Genomic DNA, 21,924 nt, shown 5'->3' with positions numbered 1-21,924 from the left:
TGATGTATTTTTGCCTCTGTTCTATTTCATAACAGAACTCAATCCAACCTTACGGATCGAGGAACGGCCTCAGAGGCAGAGCCCATTATAGATCCTGTAGGGGATGAGGTGGCTGGCCCATCTTCTCCCCCTACAAGAAGGATGGCTGAAGATGAGGCATCACAAGACCACACAATGGCTGCCCTACACACCACACCACCAGGACGGTCTGCTGCTGCCACCTCACCCATCCTGGAAGAGCCAGGCAACTTGAGCAGCAGCCCAACTGCCCAGATCAGGTCCTCCCCACAGGCTGCTGTAGTATCACGGCGAACAAGAAGAAGGCGCCAGGTCACTCTTCAAGAGAGTAGGACCAATGTGGACACAGGGGTGCTAAATTATTTGTCCAGAGTAACAACAGATGATGGTGAGGAGGCCTATGCACGTAGCCTCACTCTTTATCTCCGTGCCCTTACTCGTGAGGTCAGGCTCCGTATTAGGGGATGTATTCAGATCCTGCTTGATGCAAGCACCCCCCCAATACCCCATATGAGGTTTTTGAATTTCTGGAGAGGTGGCAGCTCTCACCATGAAATTTAATGCGCATGAGACCATCTACACAGATGCTTGCTCAAGCAGGGTCTGAACAGCCCCTAATACGTGGGCCAACACCTCAACCCCTTCCTCCCCCTACCCAACCGTCTATACCGCAGCACCAAATGTCTTCCTCAAGCCAACCCCACCAATATAGCCACTTGTACCCACCCAGTGTTGGAGGCTGGTCCCAACCTGGTTGGGGACGATCTGGCTATCTTGGTGGGTATGAGCCACGGGCCTACCAGAGCCAACAAGAAGCCCCTCACCATCATCAGTACTCTGGCCAGTATCCCCAACAGTCCCAGGAGGCTGGACAATTCCAGCATCATGGGCACAAGTATGGCCCCACACAGGGCGATGTTGGCCACAATGTCCAGCAGCACCCACAGGCTGTTGATCCACGTTCCCCTTCCCCAACATATGATGATTTATGATTATGATGGTTGGAGATGTCCAGTCAGATGTAACTGGTGCTCCTAATCTAAATGTAAAAACAGGTGTTCTCCTTCACCAACATTTATAACATAATGTAACATTCACATTTTTAAATAATGTTTTCCAAACATATGAAACAATCCATCATGACAGGCAACGCTACCTCACGCCTTTCAGACAGATATTACATGTGTGTAGAAAAGAGAATCTTTAAATGCGCTATGCTGTAAACTGAAAGGATGAAAATACACTACTCACTTGCAAACGCATAGGAAAGGCGTGCTCGCCTTAGTTAAGTAGTCACCTTTTTTGTTAGCAATCTCTACGACAAAATTTCTAGGCGACAAGCATTCAGAATAACCCGCTTTCTCTATGTATTAACAAGTGAGTTTTGTATTTTCATCCTTTCCGGTATAGCATGGTTAAATATTGTCTGGTGTACAGACAGGTAATATCTGTGTGAAAGCTGTGAGGTAGCCTTGCCTGTCATGGTGGAATCTTTCTATGTTTGGCTAACATTATGTGGAAATGTGAGTGTTATCTTGTTGCCTTTATTTTGGTGATGGAGCTCACCTTTTGTTGGCAAATCTAGGTTAATCTAGTGATGCAGCAATGTTTTTTTGGCCTAATGTTTGTGGCTGTTTTGTTCTGTTATGTTTATTTTACAACAAGTTAAAGAAGGCACAAAGGGTCATTTTGGCCATTGCCAAATTTGTCTTATGGCAAAATTATGTTTGCCTTTAAGTGAAAAAAAAAAAAGGACAAAACTAAATATTTGTCTACTTTACTTAACGTCTCTGTGTAATTTTTCACAATCCCTCACAACATACTAACAAAAAAAAAATTCTGATACTTTTTTTTTTTTTTTTTTTTACAATTCTTTCCTGCTATTGAGTACCCTAGAATCTGCGGTATGGCTGGTGATTCTGTTATGAATGCAAAAAATGCAAACTAAGTCCAGAAAACCAGAGAGGTTGGTAGCTAGCGGATTTCAGACCTCTGATCCTATTCACAACAACCAACAGTAGCCGTGGAGCGCTCCCACGGTGGTCCTAGATGCCTCGTCACAGCCGGAGAGCTACATAAGCCTAAAAAAAGAAAGGGGAAATCTAAACTGCCCCAGAGCAGACCCCAAAGCAATAGACAGCCCCCAACATGTATTGCCGGTGAAAACAGATGAAAACACAAAGACAGACAGAAAGACAGGCAGAGCAAATGATGGGGCCCAACTAACTAGATAGGACAGAAAAGATGCTGGCTGCAATCCGTAAAAACCCTATCAAAAATGTTCCAACACGTCTGATAGGAAAAACGGCCCTGAAGTCACTTGACTTCAAAATGCCTATATCAGCACTCCGATATATTCTGAAGACAGAGCAAAAGAGATTAAACCGATCAGGGACAAAAATGGAAATTCAGCAAAGCCTCAGCCGGGGCAGCTGAACAAAAAACTAAGCAAATCAGACAAAATCTCATGGAACAATAACAGAGCAAAACTTAGCTTTATAAGACAGGAACTGAACTGGAGGCCAGATCTCAGAGCAGAGAAATCACCAGCAACCCTACAGGGCGTCGGCTACCTTATATCCACTCAGAGATTGCTGATGTCCAATCGCAATCCACCTGTTCAGGTGACAGGTCTCTCCCATCCAAATCAGTTTCACCACCTCCTTTCACCAGCAGAGGGAGTTCATCGGACATCAAAGGTGAACGAGAAAATGAGCTCACAACACCTACCAGAGCGAATCCCTACAATTTATATATACATGCATGTATTCTATGTGTATATCTCTACTCCATTGTAATCTAGCGTGTCACTCTGTGATTAAAATGTACGAGGCAGATCATTTACCGGCTTTTAATCTATCTATCTAGAATATATATATATATACATATATATATATATACACTCACTGGCCACTTTATTTGGTACACCATGCTAGTAACGGGTTGGACCCCCTTTTGCCTTCAGAACTGCCTCAATTCTTCGTGGCAGAGATTCAACAAGGTGCTGGAAGCATTCCTCAGAGATTTTGGACCATATTGACATGATGGCATCACACAGTTGGCGCAGATTTGTCGGCTGCACATCCCTGATGCGAATCTCCCGTTCCACCACATCCCAAAGATGCTCTATTGGATTGAGATCTGGTGACTGAGGAGGCCATTTGAGTACAGTGAACTCATTGTCATGTTCAAGAAACCAATCTGAGATGATTCGAGCTTTATGACATGGCGCATTATCCTGCTGAAAGTAGCCATCAGATGTTGGGTACATTGTGGTCATAAAGGGATGGACATGGTCAGCAACAATACTCAGGTAGGCTGTGGCGTTGCAACGATGCTCAATTGGTACCAAGGGGCCCAAAGAGTGACAAGAAAAAATTCCCCACACCATGACACCACCACCACCAGCCTGAACCGTTGATACAAGGCAGGATGGATCCATGCTTTCATGTTGTTTACGCCAAATTCTGACCCTACCATCCGAATGTCGCAGCAGAAATCGAGACTCATCAGACCAGGCAACGTTTTTCCAATCTTCTACTGTCCAATTTCGATGAGCTTGTGCAAATTGTAGCCTCAGTTTCCTGTTCTTAGCTGAGAGGAGTGGTACCCGGTGTGGTCTTCTGCTGCTGTAGCCCATCTGCCTCAAAGTTCGACGCACTGTGCGTTCAGAGATGCTCTTCTGCCTACCTTGGTTGTAACGGGTGGCAATTTGAGTCACTGTTGCCTTTCTATCAGCTCGAACCAGTCTGCCCATTCTCCTCTGACCTCTGGCATCAACAAGGCATTTCCGGCCACAGAACTGCCGCTCACTGGATTTTTTTTCTTTTTCGGACCATTCTCTGTAAACCCTAGAGATGGTTGTGCGTGAAAATCCCAGTAGATCAGCAGTTTCTGAAATACTCAGACCAGCCCTTCTGGCACCAACAATCATGCCACGTTCAAAGGCACTCAAATCACCTTTCTTCCCCATACTGATGCTCGGTTTGAACTGCAGGAGATTGTCTTGACCATGTCTACATGCCTAAATGCACTGAGTTGCCGCCATGTGATTGGCTGATTAGAAATTAAGTCTTAACACACAGTTGGACAGGTGTACCTAATAAAGTGGCCAGTGAGTGTATATATATATAAATATAATGTTTTGAAGAATATTTTGTTTTAAAAATACAGTGGGGAAAAAAAGTATTTAGTCAGTCAGCAATAGTGCAAGTTCCACCACTTAAAAAGATGAGAGGCGTCTGTAATTTACATCATAGGTAGACCTCAACTATGGGAGACAAACTGAGAAAAAAAAATCCAGAAAATCACATTGTCTGTTTTTTTTTTCATTTTATTTGCATATTATGGTGGAAAATAAGTATTTGGTCAGAAACAATATTTCATCTCAATACTTTGTGATATATCCTTTGTTGGCAATGACAGAGGTCAAACGTTTTCTGTAAGTCTTCACAAGGTTGCCACACACTGTTGTTGGTATGTTGGCCCATTCCTCCATGCAGATCTCCTCTAGAGCAGTGATGTTTTTGGCTTTTCGCTTGGCAACACGGACTTTCAACTCCCTCCAAAGGTTTTCTATAGGGTTGAGATCTGGAGACTGGCTAGGCCACTCCAGGACCTTGAAATGCTTCTTACGAAGCCACTCCTTCGTTGCCCTGGCAGTGTGCTTTGGATCATTGTCATGTTGAAAGACCCAGCCACGTTTCATCTTCAATGCCCTTGCTGATGGAAGGAGGTTTGCACTCAAAATCTCACGATACATGGCCCCATTCATTCTTTCATGTACCCGGATCAGTCGTCCTGGCCCCTTTGCAGAGAAACAGCCCCAAAGCATGATGTTTCCACCACCATGCTTTACAGTAGGTATGGTGTTTGATGGATGCAACTCAGTATTCTTTTTCCTCCAAACACGACAAGTTGTGTTTCTACCAAACAGTTCCAGTTTGGTTTCATCAGACCATAGGACATTCTCCCAAAACTCCTCTGGATCATCCAAATGCTCTCTAGCAAACTTCAGACGGGCCCGGACATGTACAGGCTTAAGCAGTGGGACACGTCTGGCACTGCTAGATCTGAGTCCATGGTGGCGTAGTGTGTTACTTATGGTAGGCCTTGTTACCTTGGTCCCAGCTCTCTGCAGTTCATTCACTAGGTCCCCCCGCGTGGTTCTGGGATTTTTGCTCACCGTTCTTGTGATCATTCTGACCCCACGGGGTGGGATTTTGCGTGGAGCACCAGATCGAGGGAGATTATCAGTGGTCTTGTATGTCTTCCATTTTCTAATTATTGCTCCCACAGTTGATTTCTTCACTCCAAGCTGGTTGGTTATTGCAGATTCAGTCTTCCCAGCCTGGTGCAGGGCTACAATTTTGTTTCTGGTGTCCTTTGACAGCTCTTTGGTCTTCACCATAGTGGAGTTTGGAGTCAGACTGTTTGAGGGTGTGCACAGGTGTCTTTTTATACTGATAACAAGTTTAAACAGGTGCCATTACTACAGGTAATGAGTGGAGGAAAGAGGAGACTCTTAAAGAAGAAGTTACAGGTCTGTGAGAGCCAGAAATCTTGATTGCTTGTTTCTGACCAAATACTTATTTTCCACCATAATATGCAAATAAAATGAAAAAAAAACAGACAATGTGATTTTCTGGATTTTTTTTTCTCAGTTTGTCTCCCATAGTTGAGGTCTACCTATGATGTAAATTACAGACGCCTCTCATCTTTTTAAGTGGTGGAACTTGCACTATTGCTGACTGACTAAATACTTTTTTTCCCCACTGTATGTGTAAATGATTTAGGACATTTCTCTATGTAAAAGCTCTGGTTAAAATCGCATTGCAGTCTGATAGCAGTAACAATGCATTCGAATGTAAATCAGATGCTAGGTGTGAAAAATCGGATTGTACTCGAATAAAAAATGCATGACACTCGCATGACACTCGTCCGACTCTCCTGCATCAAAATTGGACCGATTTTTAGATCACTAGTGTGTCTCCAGCCTTACTGTGTATGTAATGGTGGTGTGAGATCAATGGCCCAAGGTCATCTAACCCCTTAAAAACGTCAGTTACTTATTCAAATCTGCGATAATTGGCTGTTTGCCCACTTTGATGCCAATTCTGATGCCGAGAACATATTTGGGCCAGGCTGGAGGGACCTGGGTTTGATGAGGGGCATCACTATCTGTGTACTCATAGTGTGAGATCAGTGGCCCAAAGTCGTTTAACTCCTTAAAAACATCAGTTACTTGTTCAAACCTGTGAAAATCGACTGTGTCCCCACTTTGATGCCAGTTCTGATGCCCAGAACCCATTTGGGCCAGGCTGGAGAGACCTGTTTTTTATATGGGGCTCCCTGTTCTATACGTCTGTAGTGTGATATCAGTGACCCAGAGTCATTTAACCCTTTCATTAATGCCCTTTGGTGCCCACTTTGATGCCCATATTTTTGCCAGTTTTATAATTTTTGTCACTGATTTTAAGTGTATTCACATCAGGGCGCCTGACTGCATTGTTTTTTATTATTGTGATGATTATTTTTTGTTGTTAAACCTATAAAAAACAGAAAAGAAAAAATTGCTGAATAAGAAACCAACTTCAGCCTCGTAGGGAAAGGCTTATACTATGTGCACAGGCAGTTTCTTAAGGAGATTTTGGAACATAAACTGAACTCTATACTCCTCCTCAGAACTTTCTGCTACAAAAACTCGGCAAAAAAAGCTCTTTGTGCAGATAGCCTGAGTTGTGCACCCAACGTATCTAGACTCCGGTGAACCCACCAAGTTGATCAAGAAGAAGATGCTTTCAGAAATATTTGGTGACATTTTCTTCAGTTGCGAGCATTTTTTGGTTATTTTAGTGAGGGTTCTCCCATGGTTTTTTTTGTCTATTTTTACTGTCTTTTTCAAGTAATTCTTTTTTTTTTTTACTCCATATAATAATGAAGAAACAACTAGCGTTTTTTTTTTTTTAACCTATGTCAAACCGAGCACAATCAGTACAAAAAAAATTTCCATGTCCAATGCAAAGATTTAAACAATAAATCTGCTGCACTCCGTGGCCCTTTTTAAACTACTAATTACTGGGTGTGACTGTTAGGCCTCTTTCACACATCAGTTTTTCGCCGTCAGGTGCGATCCGGCTTTTTTTTGTAAAACCGGATCCGGCGAAATGCAATACCGGATCCTGTTTTTCCCCACTGACTTGCATTAGCGCCGGATCTTCCCGGATGGCATTGCGTTTCATCCGGTTTTTGCCGGATCCGGCTACTTGTCTCATTCCGGCGTCTGGAAAAAACGGCTACTGTAACATTTTTTGTCTCCGACGAAAAAGCCGGAAGCGCCGGGTCCGACGCTTACAGCTTTTTGCCACAATGAAAGTCTATGGGCGGCGGAATGCGCCGGATCCAGAAAAAGACGGATCCAGCCACCGGATCCGTTTTTTTAAGTCTGCGCTTGCTCAGATCCAATTGGCCAGCCCCCAGGAAACAGATATAACCTGCTAGACGGATCCGGCAGAAAAACGGATCCATTTCTACAGTTCTCCAAAATTTATGCCGGATCCGTTTTTTCTAAAAATAGCCGGATCCTGCCTGACGGCAAAAAACTGATGTGTGAAAGTAGCTTAAATCTAATATTGATGTCCTATACCACCATCGATGTTTACAACCTGATTAACCTATTTAGCACTGGAATAATTGATAAAATACAAGTCAGGAGGCTTTAGAGTGGTAGTAACGTATATTATATTCTATGTATTATAAGTCCACACACATAGATTTATCACACACATATAGAATAAAATGCACAGTGTGATAATGAACTTGTCCTACAACGTATCTGTTACTAAGTTCATTGATAATATAACATCTACATCTTTTCAAACACTTTTCACATCTTCCGTATAAACTGTGTGGAATGGTGGTGTATAATGTCAGACACTGCGACAGAAGCGCTGGAATCCTCGTCCTAATCAAGTAGAACATCTGCTGCAGACATCCAATTATATGTGCTGACATATTCCGTCATTAGTTATTGTTTTCTCTTGTGTTCAACTTGGTCTCTTCTTGCATCAGATAAATCTTTTGGAACTCGAACTGTAATTCCATCAATGGCTTGGGTCATACATATCTGGCATCCCAGGCGAGACCTGTAACACAACAAAGGTCTTTTTCGGGATTTTATTAACAAATGTTAACATCATTTTTCTCAATGAATCAAATATTGAAGACACTGATACAATGGCAACTGTGCCGAACTCAGCAAATATCGGGCTATGTGCAGATGGAGGGTTTTTTAGTTATTTTTGCACTGTATTCACAACTAAAAACACCACAAACATTGCTTAGAAAACGCTAGAGTCATATCCATTTCAATATCAATCCTCTTTGTTGTTCATACATAGATTTGAGTGTTTTTTCTTTACCTTTAGAGTTTAAAAAAATCTTGATAGGAACAAATAAGTGCAGGTCTATTTTTTAACAGGCTCCGAGTATGCACTGTCCAATCAAATGGCTTCAGAAACACTTTGGGAATTTTTTTTTTTCCAAAATGCTTTAATGCAGCTTCAGTAAAAGAAAAATTCCTCCAAAAACTCCACAAAAAAGGAGTGTTTTGTGAAGCAGTTTTCACTTTAAATATTCATAGTTTTTTTTCAATGCCTCAAAAAAAAAAATCCATGTGCACACAGCCTAATGGTCTGTAAGTGTATGCATGCAAGTAGAAGGGCACATGGAAAACATGCAAGTACAGTACATACTGCAATTTATAATCATAAATAATCATTGTCTTCTAGCCTTCGTTATAGGGTTAATGCCAGATTGCGTAGAAGCAGTTTTGACTCAAATTTAAAGGGCTTGAGCCATGAATGTTGGTGGATGTGAAAACCATGGTGGGATATCTTGTGACTTCAAAAAGGGCATGAATAGATGAGGTATGGTCAATGTACCGTATTTGTACACCGAATGTTAGAACCTTCCACCACAAGTATATTCTTGGAGATTCTCCCAATCTATACCTTCACTGTAGGCATCAGATACAGTGTGCACAAAGCTGTAGAGTGAAAGTGAAAATGGCTGCACCATTTAAGTCTTTTTCCCAGCTTGGCAGCACTTGAACATATCGGAAGCTATCAGTGTGGTGATAAAGGCAGCAAAGAAATATTGAAACCTTGGTCAGACCATATTCTCGACTAATTTACACTTTTTGGTTAGTTTCAATGTACAAGAAGGTTACGATTCATAGGAGTTGGCTGAAATCAAGGCTCACTCTACTCAATCAACAAGATTTCTGGATTCCAAGGCAAAAACCTCTGTACAACCAGAACCTGTAAACTCGCTAACTAAAGGGGAGTTAAAGAGTTTGTCCACTACTTTATCATTAATGACCTATCCTTAGGATACGTCTTCAATGTGTGATCAGTGGGGGTACGACACCCAGCACCCCAGCCGATCAGCTGTTTTCGACCTGACCTGTTATGGAGCTGCACAGCTCCCTCTGCTCTATAGTGGTTGCCGCTGTGACTGCACATCCACCTCCTATTGATTTGGATGTGATGTGCAATACCCGACTGTGGCCACTAAAGAGCAGAGGGAGCTGTGATGTGCAGCTCCATAACTGGTCAGGTCCGGCCAATGCCAACATCGAGAACAGCTGTTCGGTGGGAGGTGTCGGGGGTCATTCTTCTACCGATCACATATTGAAGGCCTATCCTAAGGATAGGTCATCATCAAGTAGTGGACAACATTTTTAATTTCTTTTAAAGGGATATTGGATGTTTTAGATGAGGTTTATTACCTTTTATATCATATGTTTGTTTATCTGTTATTCATTTTGTTAAAAACAAACTATTTTACTGCTGAAATAATATTGTAATATTAGTCAACAACTCAGTACAATATTCATTAAAGGGGTCGTCCAAGAGTTAGATAATAAGTCTTCAATATGACAATATAACATTGGTGGGTTTCGACTCCCGCTACCCCCACTGATCAGCTGTTTGCCAACTCCGCAGCAGCCAGATGTATACAGTGGCTGAAGCCAGAGCAGCACAGTCCTGTACACTATGTAGTGGCCATTCTTGGAATTGCAACTCAGCTTCCATTCACTTCAGTGGGAGCTAAAATGCAGAACCTGATGTGTAGTAAACTGCTGATCTGTGGAATATAAGGACTGGTCACCAATATCAAAGTCCCTACCATCCCATTACATACGTATATTTATTAGAGTCTCTAATTTAATAGAAGATAATTTTAACAGTAAAATATTATTTTATTAAATCAAAGAACATGTAGTAATTAAGAACTTGCCCAAAGTTTAAAAAATATTCAGCTGGTCTACATATGACTGCAGGAACATTTTATAATGGTATGGTACCATGGAGTCAGCAGCTGGAGGGAGATTGTGCAGCTACAAAAGTAGGGAGACATCTAGTAGAGTTGGCTGGATTCCCCATAGAAGGCAGAGATTGGTTATTACCATCTCTGCCTTCCTGAATTCTGTATTCACAGCACTGATCAAAAGCTGTGTACACACGTTAGGAAGCATAAACATTTCTCCTCTTGTCCTAGTGATGATATGATCACCTGGCACCAAGAGTGTTTGGGAGCTGCTAGGTCTTAGCTTCTTTCGATCAGCTCTGTAGTGAAAGAAGAGGGCTGAATTTCCCCTGCAACAATGGACCAACCCCAGTTACAGGGGTGATAAGCATTAAAACAAATGTATTTTAATTTTGAAATGTGGAATGAAAAGAGAAAGGAAAGTAAGGCGAAAAGGAACAAATGTAGGGAAGGAGGAAGACAGGAAGGAATGAAGGGAGTGAAGGAGGAAGTAAGGCATTGTGGGAATAAGGAAGGGTTGGAATGAAGGACGGAGGGAAGGAAAGAAAAGCCAATGCTAACCACAGTTTATAACACAAAATATCCTCATATTCTCATGTACTATGTATAAAAACAATTGTAATGGTAAGACAAACACAATTTGAATTTAATGGCACTTTGTGATCATAAAAAAGCAAAATGGTGAAAAGCAAACATATTTAATTTTTTTCTTTACATTTTTGCTAAATCAGTAAAAAAAATACATAAAAATAAGGCTCCACATTACATAGGGGCAAATATGATTTGACTGACAAAATGATAAAAAAACAGCTATTCAACTGCATGTAAAGTGGGTACGGAAAGTATTCAGACGCCTTTACATTTTTCAGTTCAAAAAAGTTAATTTTTTTCTCATTAATGTACATCTGCACCCCATCTTGACTGAACAAAAAGAGAAATGTAGAAATATTTGCAAATTTATTACAAAAATAAAAATTGAAACAACACATGGTCATAAGTATTCAGACACTCATATATAAGTCACATGCTGTCCATTTCCTTGTGATCCTCTTCAAGATGGTTCTACTCCTTCATTGGTATCCAGCTGTGTTTAAATAAACTGATAGGACTTGGTTTGTAAAGACACACAGCTGTCTATATAAGACCTCATAGCTCACAATGCTTGTCAGACCAAATGAGAATCATGAGATCAAAGGAACTGGCCAAGGAGCTCAGAGACAGAACTGTGGCAAGGCACAGATCTAGCCAAGGTTACTTTCTGCAGTACTCAGGTTTCCTAAAAGTACAGTGGCCTCCATAATCCTTAAATGGAAGAAGTTTGGGACCACCAGAAGTCTTCCTAGACCTGGCCATCCAACCAAACTGAGCAATCGTGGGAGAAGAGCCTTATTGTCCAGTCAATAAATCTGCAGTCACTCTGTGTGACTACAGACTTATGAATCCCCCCAGAGCATGCACTGTGCAATGCAGGAATTCACCTGTTTCAGACCCAGGATCGAAGAGTATGTATGAGTTACACATGCTCCCAGGCAGTTGGCGCGACATCTGTCTTCATTCATTTGCAATGAGCGAGACCGTGCCCCATCTAGTGACGTGGGTGACCAGTGGGTGTGGCCTACTAGAGGGTGTGGCCTCACTCCTTACACTTGCATTGTGTGAGTCTGTGCCCTGTCTAGTGATGTGGCTTCCCAGTGGCCATGGCTGACTAGAGGGCTTGGCCTCACTCCATGTAAGTGTATGGAGAGCAAGGTCATGCTCCCTGCCCAGGAGCATGTATAACTCATATATACCCTCCAGTACTGGATCTTATATATGCAAATCCCTGTACACAGAGTGACTGGAGACTTATCGGTTTGGACTGGACAACCCCTTTAAGTTGCCTTATGTTCATAAATACATGAGAACATACGTTTTAGTCAATCCAAAAGCCAAATCCAACATGTCCATCTCCTCATCTGTAATGGGACTGAGCTGGTCAAAGGTGTTCTGATCAAATATGAGGTGACAAGTGGAACAAGCTAAAGTTCCTTCACAGGCACCTAAGAGAATAAAGAATGGAAATAGTTTAGACAATTTGAGCAATTTATTTTCAGGTCAACTATTACATGGTAACTATTCTATTGTCAGTAGCCCCATTATACAATACCTATGTGACCTGAAAGGCTTACCAAACCCATCAATGCTCAGATGGTGCCGGATAACAAGCTCCAGAAGACTTTCCCCTTCTTTAGCTGTGGCTGTCAGGATCTCGCCATCACGGTTGATGAAATTAACCTTTAAGTTTTCTTCTGAAGTTCTGCAAAAATTTGTGAATTATTTCTTTGGAATAAAAATCTGTATTCTACGGATCAGCACCGGTCAGCAGCTCTAACCATTCAAAACTTATGGCAGGGATAGGTAGAAGAACTAGTGGGCTCCTGATTGGCTGCTACAGTCACAAATCCGGTGCAGAGTGGAGGGATTGCAGAGCTCTCAGCATCAAAAGCGGAGTGCGATACCGAGCCAGAGCCCATACCCAATGCAACCGTGAGAGCAGAAAAACTTAATATCAAAAGTCAGTCTGGCACTAAGTGCTATTTACATGAGTATTTCTGAACCCCAGTTCTCCCATCTAACCCTGCCAAGTTCCCTTTAACAGCATGTTATTTAGTGTAGATACTATATTCTTCCATTCTATAAATGGAAAAACCACTAGACAAATGGAAAAAAATATCATGGTGCCTAGTACATAAGTTATTACAGTCTGTGTAGTAAAGAAGACCTGTCTGCACAAACTTGGAATCCAAAGTAAAGACATTGCAATAATGCAATAATGGCACTGTGAAATATGTTTTGCCATTTTTCTGTAATCAGTCACCATTTGAAGTTTTATGCTAATTATGTGGAAGTGCAGTCGGGCTGGACAATGCACTGGGTCTTCTCCTGCCGGTCTCTGCATTCCTGGCCCCTGTCTCTGCATTCCCCAACCCCTGCCTGTCTCTGCATTCCTTCAGCCCCTGCCTGTCTCTGCATTCCCCGTCCCTGCCTGTCTCTGCATTCCCCGTCCCCTGCCTGTCTCTGCATTCCCCGTCTCCTGTCTCTGCATTCCCCTGTCCCTGCCTGAATCCAGTCTTTGAGTGAAAGGTCACTGCTTTTTAGTGATCTGCCTTCTCAGACTGAAATCTTGCACTGAAACCATCACTGTCATGGGCGCACATGCTCAGATTGACTTCATGGTTCAGTGACATCATTTAGAAGTGACTGCACATACGCTGCCCACAGCAATGACGATGCCGGGGTGAGACTTCAGCCAGAGGAGGCAGGTCACTGAAAAAGCAATGACCTGTTATTCAAAGACTGGAGTTAGACAGATGAGCTAGACAAACACAGGCAGAGAGGAGAAGGCCCAGTGCAATGTCCAGCCCCGCTGCACTTGCACCTAATTAGCATCTAACTACAACTGGTGATTGCAGAAGAAGAGTAAACAGAGTCATTTCACAAATGTATCATTTACTTTAGATTCCATAGTCATGCTGACAGGTCCTCTTTAACTCTGTTAGGGCATACAGACAAGGGGTTCCTGTTTAGGACCTCCTCCTATAAGTCAAAAAGGAAAATTGATAACATTGAAAGCTTCTAGAGAATCAGGCTATTCATGTATAGTTTGAAGATTCTTCTATCCCTCCTCACATCCACCACATTAAGGCAAATGCATAGCTAGTTTAATTTCCTCTGACTAAAGCAAATGTTTGCCAGAACATGGGAGCCAGACCTCGTTAGGCTATGCGCACACGCTGCGGTTTTTGCTGCGGTTCCGCTGCGGTTTTGGCCCTGCGGAACTGCAGCAGTTCCGCAGACATGGTACAGTACCATGTAACCCTATGGGTTTTCAAAACCGCAGTGCTCACGCTGCGTTTTTTTCCGCTCGGTTTTGCTGCGTTTTTTTCCCCGCAGCATGTCAATTGTTTCTGCGGATTCCGCTGCGGTTTCACACCTTTAACATAGTAGAGGTGTGAAACCGCAGAGCAAAACCACAGGCCAAACCACAGGAAAACCACAGGTCACTTTACCTACAGATTTACCTGCGGTTCTGCGGGAAAAAACCCGCAGGTGAAACCGCAGCGTGTGTACATAGCCTTAAAGTGATTGTGTTGTCACGTCCGCACACGGGTACATCCGGCAGACAGCACAACATATAGTACAATAGGATGATAAAGGGTGAGGAAGGCCCTAATGGTAGGGAGCAAGGGATAGGACACCTCCTGACACCAACCTGTGACTGTCCCTAAGCTCTCTTAATGCCCTATGCGGGTCTTTGCCTTCTCCGCCACTGTCACGTGCCTAGTCCCTGACTGTCACCTCAGCTAATCCAGGCTGGTGCACTGGCCAGTTAGGACGCTAGCTTCACCACTGCAGATGACACAACACAGGGAAAGAGACAAATAAAGAACTGACAGAAAGGATGCAACTCAGCTCAGAATCTATTGCTACGCTCCACAGAAGCAGAGTAAACGGAACCAGGAAAGTAGGACTCCAACAGAGACAACATGACTGACACAGGAGAATTCCACACCCCTAGCTGGCCTGCATAGAAGTATCTCTATAACCGACGATCAACTGATGGGTCATGTGACTATTTAAAGGGAGGTGAGAGTGGTTACCAACCAACGTCAGCTGATCAGCCTGAAAGAATCTGACAGCAAGAGACATACATTAACTCTTGCTGGACCAAAGGAAAAAAAAACTACATTTAAATTCCAGTAGACCCAGAACTGTCACAAATCCCTTAATGATTTGTCACATGTTTTTTTTTTAAAGCATGTCCCACAAATAAAAAAAAAATCACAAGCTCTCCTGAAACAAAAATTGTTGGAATATGTTTGGTGCAACAACTCCATTCCTGTCTATGAGTGTTTAGTTGCTAGATTTGTATGCTGTTCATAAAGTTAGAACAACAAAAAAAGTCCCAGGGGCTCACATGTGACTTTTTTTTACTGTGTCTGTATGAGAGAAGCAGCCTGCTATAGATGATGCACAGATAGAGATACACAGAAATGATTTATTCTTGATCTATAAAGCTTATCATACATTGTTCCTGATTGTTCCTGAATAAACAAGTTCTGTTGTCACACACTTGGAGAGTATCCTGAATAATCTGCTGCCAACAGGGCCCAGAGTGACACAGAACCCCAGAGGAACACAGCAATAGAAGCCTAGAGCAAAAGCAGCACAGAGCAACAGAGAAGATGTTCACAACAGCAATCCTGTCAAGTTCTCAGTGCCAAGCCTCACTAACCAGAACTATCAGCCCTGGAAATTCAAGGTGAAGATGCTACTCATAAGAGAAGGTACGTGGAAATATACTCAGGAACAAGTGCCTCATCCATTACCAGATGATTGGCTGGAGAAGGATCAGAAAGCACAAAGCACAATCTCCCTCAGTGTAGATGATAATCAGATTGTGCATATATGCAAGTGTGCAACTGCAAAGAGGATGTGGGATGAGTTACAGAGAGTGCATGAAAGGTCAAATCTCATCAATAAGCTTTATCTCATGAGAAAGCTGTATCAGTTTAAGCTAAGTGATGGATAGAATATGCAGGACTATATAAGAAACACCTAAGAGATTGTGGAGCATCTCAGGGGTATTGGGGAAGAAAATAAAGATTTTCATGTTGCTGCACTTCTATTAAGTGGTCTTCCAGAGAGTTATGACACACTCATGACTGTACTAGATGCACGGCCAGATGATAAGCTGACAAAAGAGTATGTCAAAGGCAAACTTGTGGATGAATTCAAGAGAAAAACTCAGCATGTAAGCAGCAGTAAAGAATCCAGAGCAGAAACAGGATTAAAGACACAGTATTTCCCAAAATATAAGAGCAATCTAAGAGAAACTCGTGAATGTTTTGTCTGTAAAATACCTGGCCACTTTGAAGCAGACTGCAGAATTTAGAAAGCAAGAATAAGTCAGCTTACAAAGCAGAACAGTCATCAATGGATTAAAACAGCTGTAAAGGAAGCTTCTGCATGTGTTGAAGTTGCATTCAATGCCAGTACAGGCCCATCTGCAAAGCAAATATGGTGTATAGATTCTAATGCAAGCAGAATTATGACAAATAACAAGGATTTCTTCACTCACCTTAAGGGTTCGATCACACGCTGCGGATTCTGGTGCGGATCCGCTGCTGATTTGGCCTTGCGGATCCTCTGCTGTGGTGTACAGTACCAATTTAACCAATGGAAAATAAAAAACACTGTGCACATGCTGCAGAAAATTCCGTGCAGATTTGCTACAGTTTATTTTCTGCAGCATGTCAAATCTTTGTGCAGAATCAGCCGCGTTTTTACACCTGCTCCATTATAGAAATCCGCAGGTGTAAAAACGCAGGGGAAATCAGCACAAAAACTGCAGAAAATCTGCAGGAAATCTGCACTAAATTTGCAGGTAAAACGCAGGTCATTTTACCTGCGGGTTTAGCAAAATTCGCGTGGAAAAATCCACAGCCAAATCCACAACGCGTGCACATACTCTACGGGCATGTTTCCACGTAGCGGAAATATTCAGGATTAGCTGCAGATTGAACGCTGTGTCCTGCCTCAGCGTTTAATCCGCAGTGGCCAGATGTTCCTGCATAGTGGAGGGGATTTTATTAAACCTTTTTAGACCGCAGCATGTCGGCTTACCTTGCGGAGACGCTCAATCTCCGCAAGGTAAACTGCCTACTCTATGGCTACCCTGCGGCAATTCCTGATGTGTTCAATGAGCACATCCGGAATCACCACGGTGACAGAAGGGGGCGGGGCTTTGGGCAGTGCGGGGTTTCCACTCCATCCAAAGCACTGCGATTACGGCACGTGGAAACGTACCATAACTCCTTTACCCCCAAGGGTGGTTTGCATGTTAATGACCAGGCCAATTTTTACAATTCTGGCCACTGACACTTTATGAGGTAATAACTCTGGAACGCTTCCATGGATTCTGGTGATTCTGAAATTGTTTTCTCGTGACATATTGTACTTCATGTTAGTGGTAAAATTTCTTTAATATAACTTGCATTTATTTGTTGAAAAAATGGAAATTTGCCAAAAATTTTGAAAATGTTGCAATGTTCCAACTTTGAATTTTCATGCCCTTAAATCACAGAGATATGGCACAAAAAAACTTAATAAGCAACATTTCCCACATGTCTACTTTACATCAGCACAATTTTGGAACCAAATTTTTTTTTGTTAGGAAGTTATAAGGGTTAAAAGGTGACCAGCTACTTCTCATTTTTACAACAAAATTTACAAAACCACTTTTTTACGGACCACATCACATTTGAAGTCACTTTGAGGGGTCTATATGATAGAAAATACCCAAAAGGGACACCATTCTAAGAACTGCACCCCTCAAGGTACTCAAAACCACATTCAAGAAGTTTATTAACCCTTCAGATGCTTCACAGGAATTTTTGGAATGTTTAAAAAAATGAACATTTAACTTTTTTCACAAAAAATTTACTTCATATCCAATTTGTTTTCTTTTACCAAGGGTAATAGGAGAAATTGGACCCCAAAAGTTGCTGTATAATGTGACCTGAGTATGTCAAATGTCGTGAAGGGGTTAAGGGGTCAGTATATATACTGTGAGGGGGCATTATACTGTGTATAAGAGGGCATCATACTGTGTATAGGGGAGCTGTACAGGAGGGAGACTCGGGACATTATAAAATGTAAAGTGGGCAGTTATTGTTATAGGGCAGTGATGGCAAACTTTTCTGAGACCGAGTGCCCAAACTACAACCTAAAACCCAATTATTTATGACGAAGTGCCAACATGTGCCAAATGCCCCATCATGATACCCTTCATGTAGAAATATGCCCCATCATGATCCCCTTCATGCAGAAATATGCCCCATCATGATCCCCTTCATGTAGAAATGTAGAAATTGCCCATTCCACCACCTCCATCATTTCCTCCTCCCCATCATCCCATCATTGCCCTCTCCCCCACCATCATTGTTGCCCTCTCCCCATCACTCCCATCATTGGTCCTCTCCTCATCTCTCCCATCATTGGCCCTCTCCATCACCACCATCATTAGCCCTCTCCCCATCACTCCCATCATTGGCCCTCTTCCTGTCACCGCCATCATTGGCCCTCTCTCCATCACTCCCACCATTGGCCCTCTCCATCACCACCATCATTAACCCTCTCCCCATCACTCCCATCTTTGTACCTCTCCCCATCACTCACATCATTGGCCCTCTTCCTGTCACCGCCATCATTGGCCCACTCTCCATCACTCCCATCATTGGCCCTCTCCCCATCACTGGCCCTCTCCCCATCACTTCCTTCATTGGTTCTCTCCCCATCATTGTCCCTCTCCCCATCACCACTATCATTGGCCCTCTCCCCATCACTCCCTTCATTGACTCTCTCCCCATCACTCACTTCATTGGCCCTCTCCCCATCACTGGCCCTCTCCCCATCACTTCCTTCATTGGTTCTCTCCACATCTTTGTCCCTCTCCCCATCACTCCCATCATTGGCGCTCTCACCATCACCGCCATCATTGGCCCTCTCCCCATCACTGGCCCTCTCCCCATCATTTCCATCATTGGCCCTCTATCCATCATTGGCCCTCTCCCCATCACCGCCATCATTGGCCCTCTCCCCATCACTCCCTTCATTGGCCCTCTACCCATCACTCCCTTCATTGGCCCTCTCCCCATCACTCCCTTCATTGGCCCTCTCCCCATCATTGGCTCTCTCCCCATCACTGCCATCATTGGCCCTCTCCCAATCACTGGCCCTCTCCCCATCACTCCCTTCATTGGCCGTCTCTCCATCACTCCCATCATTGGCCCTCTCCCCATCACTCCCTTCATTGGCCCTCTCTCCATCATTGTCCCTCTCCCTATGACTGCTATCATTGGCCCTCTCCTCATCACTGGCCCTCTCCCCATCACTCCCTTCATTGGCCCTCTCCCCATCACTCCCATCATTGGCCCTCTCACCATGACTCCCATCATTGGCCCCCTCCCCATCACTCCCTTCATTGGCCCTCTCCCTATCACTGACCCTCTCCCCATCATTGGCCCTCTCCCTATCACCTCCATCATTGGCCCTCTCCCCATCATTGGCCCTCTCATCATCACTCCCATTATTGGCTCTCTCCCCATCATTGCCCCTCTCCCTATCACTGCTATCATTGTCCCTCTCCCTATCACTGGCCCTCTCCTCATCACTCCCTTCATTGGTCCGCTCCCTGTTATGCATGAGTCACCGTAGGAGGCAAAAACAGAAATACTAGCTAAGTCCAGAAAACCAGAGAAGTTGGCAGCTATCGGATTGCAGACCCCTGAACCTATCAACAACAACCAGCAGCAGCCGTGGGGGGTTCCTACTGTGCCCTAGACCCCTCGATCACAGCCGGAGAACTAAATAGCCTAAAGACAGAAAGGGAAATCTAAACTGCCCCAGAGCAGACCCCAAAGCAATAGGCAGCCCCCAACATATAATGACGGTGAAGCAAAATGAAAAAACACTCACACAGATAGAAAGATAGGCTGAGCAAATGATGGGGCCCAAGCTAACTAAATAGGACAGGATAGAAAAGCTGCTGTCTGCAATCCGCCAAAACCCTATAGAAACAAGAGCCAACAGACTGATAGGGAAAAAAGCCCTGAAGACGCTAGGCTTCAAAAAGACTATCAGTACTCAGGTATTTTCTGAAGACTGAGCAAAAAGGAATTCAGCTCACCCCAACAGGGAATGGCAGAAATCCAGAAAAACAAGGCAAAACAAAACCAAAAAACACATGCAAAAAGCAGAGAAGAAAACTTAGCTTTTGAGGAGCAGGAATCAGACTGGTCTCCTAGAATCCCTCAGAGAAATCACCCGCAAGGCAGAAGGGCGTCGGCTGCCTTATATCCAGTCAGCAATTCCAGTCACCCAGTCATCATCATTCTGCTCAGGTGCTTGGTAATCAGCCTCACTACCTTCCTTCACCAGAAGAGGGAGTTCATCAGACCTCAATGGTCAAGGGGAAAATTAACTCACAACAGTACCTCCCCCTTGAGGAGGGGTCACCGAACCCTCATCCACACCACCAGGGCGATCAGGGTGAGCCCGATGAAAGGCAAGCAACAATCTTTTGGCATGAATATCAGAGGCAGAGACCCAGGAATTATCCTCCTGACCATAACCCTTCCACTTAACCAAATACTGGAGTCTCCATCTAGCCAGACGGGAATCCAGTATCTTCTCTACCTCATATTCCATGTTACCTTCAACCAATACAGGGTCCGGAGGTACCACCCCAGGAACTACTGGTTCAACAAACCTCTTCAACAAGGACTTATGAAACACATTATGGATTTTAAATGTGACAGGAAGAGCCAACCGAAAAGAGACCGGATTAATAATCTCCAAAATCTTGTAAGGTCCAATAAATCTAGGCTTAAACTTAGGAGAAGCCACCTTCATAGCGATATTTTTTGATGATAACCAAACCATATCACCAACCTTAAACTGGGGGCCAATGGTCCTATGTCGGTTGGAAAACCGCTGGGCCTTTTCCTGGGAGAGAGATAACTTATCCACCACTTGGTCCCAGATCTGGTGCATTCTCTCCACCACAGTGTCAACACATGGGCAGGCAGAAGGCTCCACCTGCCCCGAAGAAAATCGAGGATGAAACCCAAAGTTAGAAAAAAAAGTGACATCAAAGTGGCAGAACTAGCTCTATTATTTAAAGCAAATTCGGCCAAGGGCAAAAATGAAACCCAATCATCCTGATCAGCGGAAATAAAACATCTCAAATACGACTCCAAGGTCTGGTTTGTTCTCTCCGTCTGCCCATTGGTCTGAGGGTGAAAAGCAGAGGAGAAGGACAACTGAATTCCCAGCTTGGAACAGAAAGTCCTCCAAAATCTAGACACAAACTGAACTCCTCTGTCAGATACAATGTTCTCAGGAATCCCGTGCAAGCGAACCACCTATTGCAAAAACAGGGGCACCAACTCAGAGGAAGATGGCAACTTAGGGAGTGGTACAAGATGAACCATCTTAGAGAACCTATCACAAATCACCCAAATAACAGTCATTCTCTGAGAGACAGGCATATCAGAGATGAAATCCATTGAAATATGGGTCCATGGCCTCCTGGGGACCGGCAAAGGCATCAACAACCCACAAGAGCGAGAACAAGATTTAGACCGGGAGCAAGTCCCACAGGACTGCACAAAATTCCTAACATCACGAGACAAGGCGGGTCACCAAAAAGATTGACTCACCAGGTCTCTAGTACCAAAAATACCTGGATGACCAGCCAATGCAGAGCAATGAACTTCAGACATCACTCTCTTCCTCCACTGGTCAGGAACATACAACTTTCCACTGGGACAACGCTCAGGTTTGTCCTCCTGGAACTCTTCCAGAGCACGTCTCAAATCGGGCGAGATGACAGAAAGAACTACCCCTTCGCCTAAGATGGTAGCAGGCTTGGTCACCACAGGAGAATCAGCAAAGAAGCTCCTAGAGAGGGTGTCTGCCTTGACATTCTTAGTGCCAGGAAGAAAAGAGACCACAAAATTAAAACGTGTA

General features: G+C 43.6%; 1 protein-coding gene across 1 annotated transcript in view; it reads right to left on the bottom strand.

The window, feature by feature from the left end:
• Positions 1-7,741: 7,741 nt before the first annotated feature.
• Positions 7,742-21,924, bottom strand: part of LOC141087484 (adrenodoxin-like) — a 57,179-nt gene continuing 42,996 nt past the window's right edge. The window contains exons 2-4 of the mRNA XM_073573035.1: positions 12,519-12,646; positions 12,260-12,389; positions 7,742-8,162 (exon numbers count right to left, since the gene is read on the bottom strand). Of these exons, the coding sequence (XP_073429136.1) occupies positions 8,045-8,162; positions 12,260-12,389; positions 12,519-12,646 (376 nt within the window). The 3' untranslated portion in view covers positions 7,742-8,044. The remainder of the gene's footprint in view (positions 8,163-12,259; positions 12,390-12,518; positions 12,647-21,924) is intronic.

This window comes from Dendrobates tinctorius, unplaced genomic scaffold, assembly GCF_039654945.1.
Source record: "Dendrobates tinctorius isolate UK_male_01 unplaced genomic scaffold, ASM3965494v1 ptg000034l, whole genome shotgun sequence".
Taxonomy (NCBI): Eukaryota; Metazoa; Chordata; class Amphibia; order Anura; family Dendrobatidae; genus Dendrobates; species Dendrobates tinctorius.
This window is presented reverse-complemented; position numbering and strand designations above follow the sequence as displayed.